The 3321-nt window shown below is 48.2% G+C and overlaps 1 protein-coding gene across 1 annotated transcript; it reads left to right on the top strand.

Annotated features, from left to right (window-relative positions):
- Positions 1-1922: 1922 nt before the first annotated feature.
- Positions 1923-2897, top strand: CDV56_108789 (SSH4 family protein; the record flags this gene model as incomplete). The annotated part of the gene is made up of 1 exon (XM_026762408.1): positions 1923-2897. One exon carries the CDS (start codon positions 1923-1925, stop codon positions 2895-2897), a length of 975 nt encoding a protein of 324 aa, XP_026616214.1.
- Positions 2898-3321: the final 424 nt, after the last annotated feature.

The following is a 3321-nucleotide window of genomic DNA, read 5'->3' as shown; positions in this document are numbered from 1 at the left end:
AGAGAAACGCCTCGAAGATGGCCGGGATTCATCAGCACTTACACTAGAGCCTCTGCTAGAGCTGCCCAGGGGCTGCTTCTTGGTCAGGCGACGAGACTCCCTTTTCAGTGAATTATGGTTTCCTGCCAATTGTATCTGTTCGAGCTTCAAGAGTCGTTTCTCAAGCTCTGTCCTTTCCGCTTCCAGGCGTCGTGTGACTCGTTTCTCTTTTTTTTGTGAGACGATGTTGGTCCCATTTAGAGCAGTATGGCTTTCGATAGATCGAACGGCATTTTCGGGCGAGCCCGAGAAGGCTTGTACCTTTTCTACCGCATTCTCTAATCCCGTCGAAGATCTCTCGCGGTTAGGTCGAAGTAGTGGTTCTCTAGACACGACACCACATGCTTGGGCAGAATTCAAGTCGCCTAGATCAGGGCTCCCCTTCGAAGGGTGGTGAGAAGACCGATTGTCGTCCAGGCCATTGTGGAATAATTGTGTGTCGGTCCCTTCTTTCTTATCCTGCCAATGCTGATCAGGCGCAGCTCTTGCACTAGCGTTTGAAAAAACATGCCAGGATTCACGCTGCTTTTGCTTCAAGATGTCAATAGTGAGGCTTTCAAATGTCTTGACTGATCTAAGTCGACTAAATGCATACACACCAAAGCTCGCACCACAGAACATGCAAGGTTAAGAAGAAATAGGCAAAGAACTGGTGAACTCACAGTTTCTTGCCTGTCAACATTGAAGATCCGGTGAAGTTGCTGAGTTATTGAAGGCCGGCGGCGTCTCTTCTTCTGGGTGTTTTGTTCCATTCTCACTGATGCTTTTCTTACCAACAACGGGACTAACAATGCGGGGTTTTGTCACGTATGGCGAGTCGTAGATCAAAATCTGATGGGAGAGAAGACTTTGAACGTAACATCAGTGAAAACCTGAACTGGCAGACGATGTGCCCCAGTTTGAAAGGACTCATCTGGTTTGAAATATCTCGAGATGGCGAAGAGGCCAGACAACACCTCTGGGTTGAGAGTTTAGATCTCACCATTTTTTAGAGTAGTAGAAACTGCTACCCATCCTGACTGGATCAGTCTCAAATTTGCCCGATGCTGCAGCCGCATGTGACGCACATTGATTTGATTGGAGAGAAAAAAAAAAGAAAAGAGAACAAATCTAAGCTACCTCACACAGTCTTAGAGATAGGTTCTCTAGCCTTCTTGTACCTTAGGAGACTTTTTTTTATTTGTTTAGGCATGGAGCTGACCCTCTCGAAGACCATAGTATCCTTAAGTAGATATCTTCGAGCCACGACGACATATAAGAAGACGATGAGGAGCAAGGGAAGGAAAAATGGTATTTCTGTTGAGGATACCCTGCTTGCGATGATGGATTCAGCTATGGCTTAATGTTAATGATAGTATTAGCTGTCTCACAAGCGAGCTATATTATTGATGTTCATTCCCAACCAAGGTATGAAGTGGAGACTTGGGGGGATCCAAAGTCATGGCTCATGAGCGTATAGATATGATCGATCCCTTTGCGCCTTATTAGTGCTGTTCCATGGATAGGTGGTCCACTCTAACTGCGATACCTAGGGATGATCTGGTAACAAACTTCCTTGATGACATAGTGTGAGCAAGCAAGAAGGCATGGAGGCAGAGTACTCATAGTATCCAGGTTCAGCCCTCTCATCGATGTCGTCTGCTTCTTCTCATTGAATCATTGTATACGAGCATCTGGACTGTACCAAGCATAGCCACGCTTGGCAGCAGCCAGCAAGCCAAACGGCTACAGAAAACTCACCAACCCAGTCGCTGTCTATCATCAGCGTGTGATCCTTCTCTTATTTATACTAGAGAACAACGATTATTGTGCGCCCGCACAAAAAGATCTTACTGGCAAGGATATTATTTTGCGAACGACATCCCTTCGGTGATCTGTCCAGTATGACCGATCGCCCCAACTTCCAGGTATCACCTCCGAGCTATCATGCTTCCCAAGCAGCATGGCATCCTGAGCAAAGGGATATCGGACGAGCAGAGCCTGCTCCTCCTCCATACCACAACTGGCAGGAACTGGTGCCTGACACAGCAACGTTCCCTCCGCCGCCGGTGACAGGCTATTTCTGTTCAAATGCTGGCAATGCATCCCGTGATGATGCAGAGCGTGCTCATGAATTCTGCGATATGGTGCCTTTACATCTGCCGGCGAAGCCTTCGGCTGCGGTCTACGACAGTGTACAGAGATATGACCTCCGCCCTGTGCAGCCAACTGAGTTTCATGGTAGCCTTACGGTCACATACCCAGGTCGATGGAAGGGTTCTACAAAGAACGGGAACGGTGACTGCATAATCACGACAAGCCTGCCCCTTTATTTTCCAGTTCAGGATTCCCCTTATGTCACCGAAAGGAGCAAGACTATGTATTTCGAGGTCAAATTGCTTGGCCTTCGTGCCGGGCCTGGGACTGGGACCGCTGATTCGAGCGGGTTTTCAATTGGATTTGTCGCGCAGCCTTATCCCTCTTGGCGGTCTCCCGGTTGGGAAAGGGGTAGCCTTGCGGTATTTTCTGATGACGGTTGCCGCTTTGTGAATGATTCGTGGGGCGGGAAGCAATTCACAGACGCCTTTAATGTGAACGATACTGTTGGTCTGGGGATGGTCCTTCGTCTACCAGAACATCTAAATGGAGCTTCAGGAACCGGGTGTAAGAGACTCCAAGTGGATGTCTTCTTTACTAGAAATGGGCAGAGAGAAGGAGGCTGGGACCTTCATGAAGAAGTCGACCAGGAGGCCGGAGGCGTTGAGGGATTGGAAGGAGACTATGACTTATATGGTGCCATAGGGCTCTTTGGCGGAGTCGACTTCGATGTCTGTTTTGATCCCGCAGGCTGGTTATGGAAGCCTAGTGATAGGCCATGATATGTTCCCTTACCCTGGTAACTCGCTACCAGCGTATTTGCTGAGAATGATAGCTGATGACCTATGTATTACCCTTGGAGATGTGCTTCAACTATTTGATCGACATAATGAGATGTTCTTCCCGTCAATGTATGCCAAGTGACTGCAAAGCCCAAGAAGCTTGCCAGACAAGACAGCCTCGGCTACGTATTCTATGTCTTCTGCATTGATCGCCCAAGGGGCGCAGACAGAAGCATGGACGAGTCTCTTCAGCAAAGACTCCTCAGCTGCTCTTTGAAGTACTGAGTAACCTAATGTCAAGCGACGTAATGATGTAGAAGGGTTAGAGTTTCAGAATCGAAACCGTAAGGGCTCAATGCGGAGTATTTGCCGAGGACAAGAACTTCTAGAAGACTTCATGCAACATCAGCCAGGATGCACCCTG

This window comes from Aspergillus thermomutatus (genome assembly GCF_002237265.1).
Source record: "Aspergillus thermomutatus strain HMR AF 39 chromosome Unknown NODE_47, whole genome shotgun sequence".
Classification (NCBI taxonomy): Eukaryota; Fungi; Ascomycota; class Eurotiomycetes; order Eurotiales; family Aspergillaceae; genus Aspergillus; species Aspergillus thermomutatus.
Note: the sequence above shows the minus strand (reverse complement) of the source record. Positions and strands in the feature narration are given on the sequence as shown.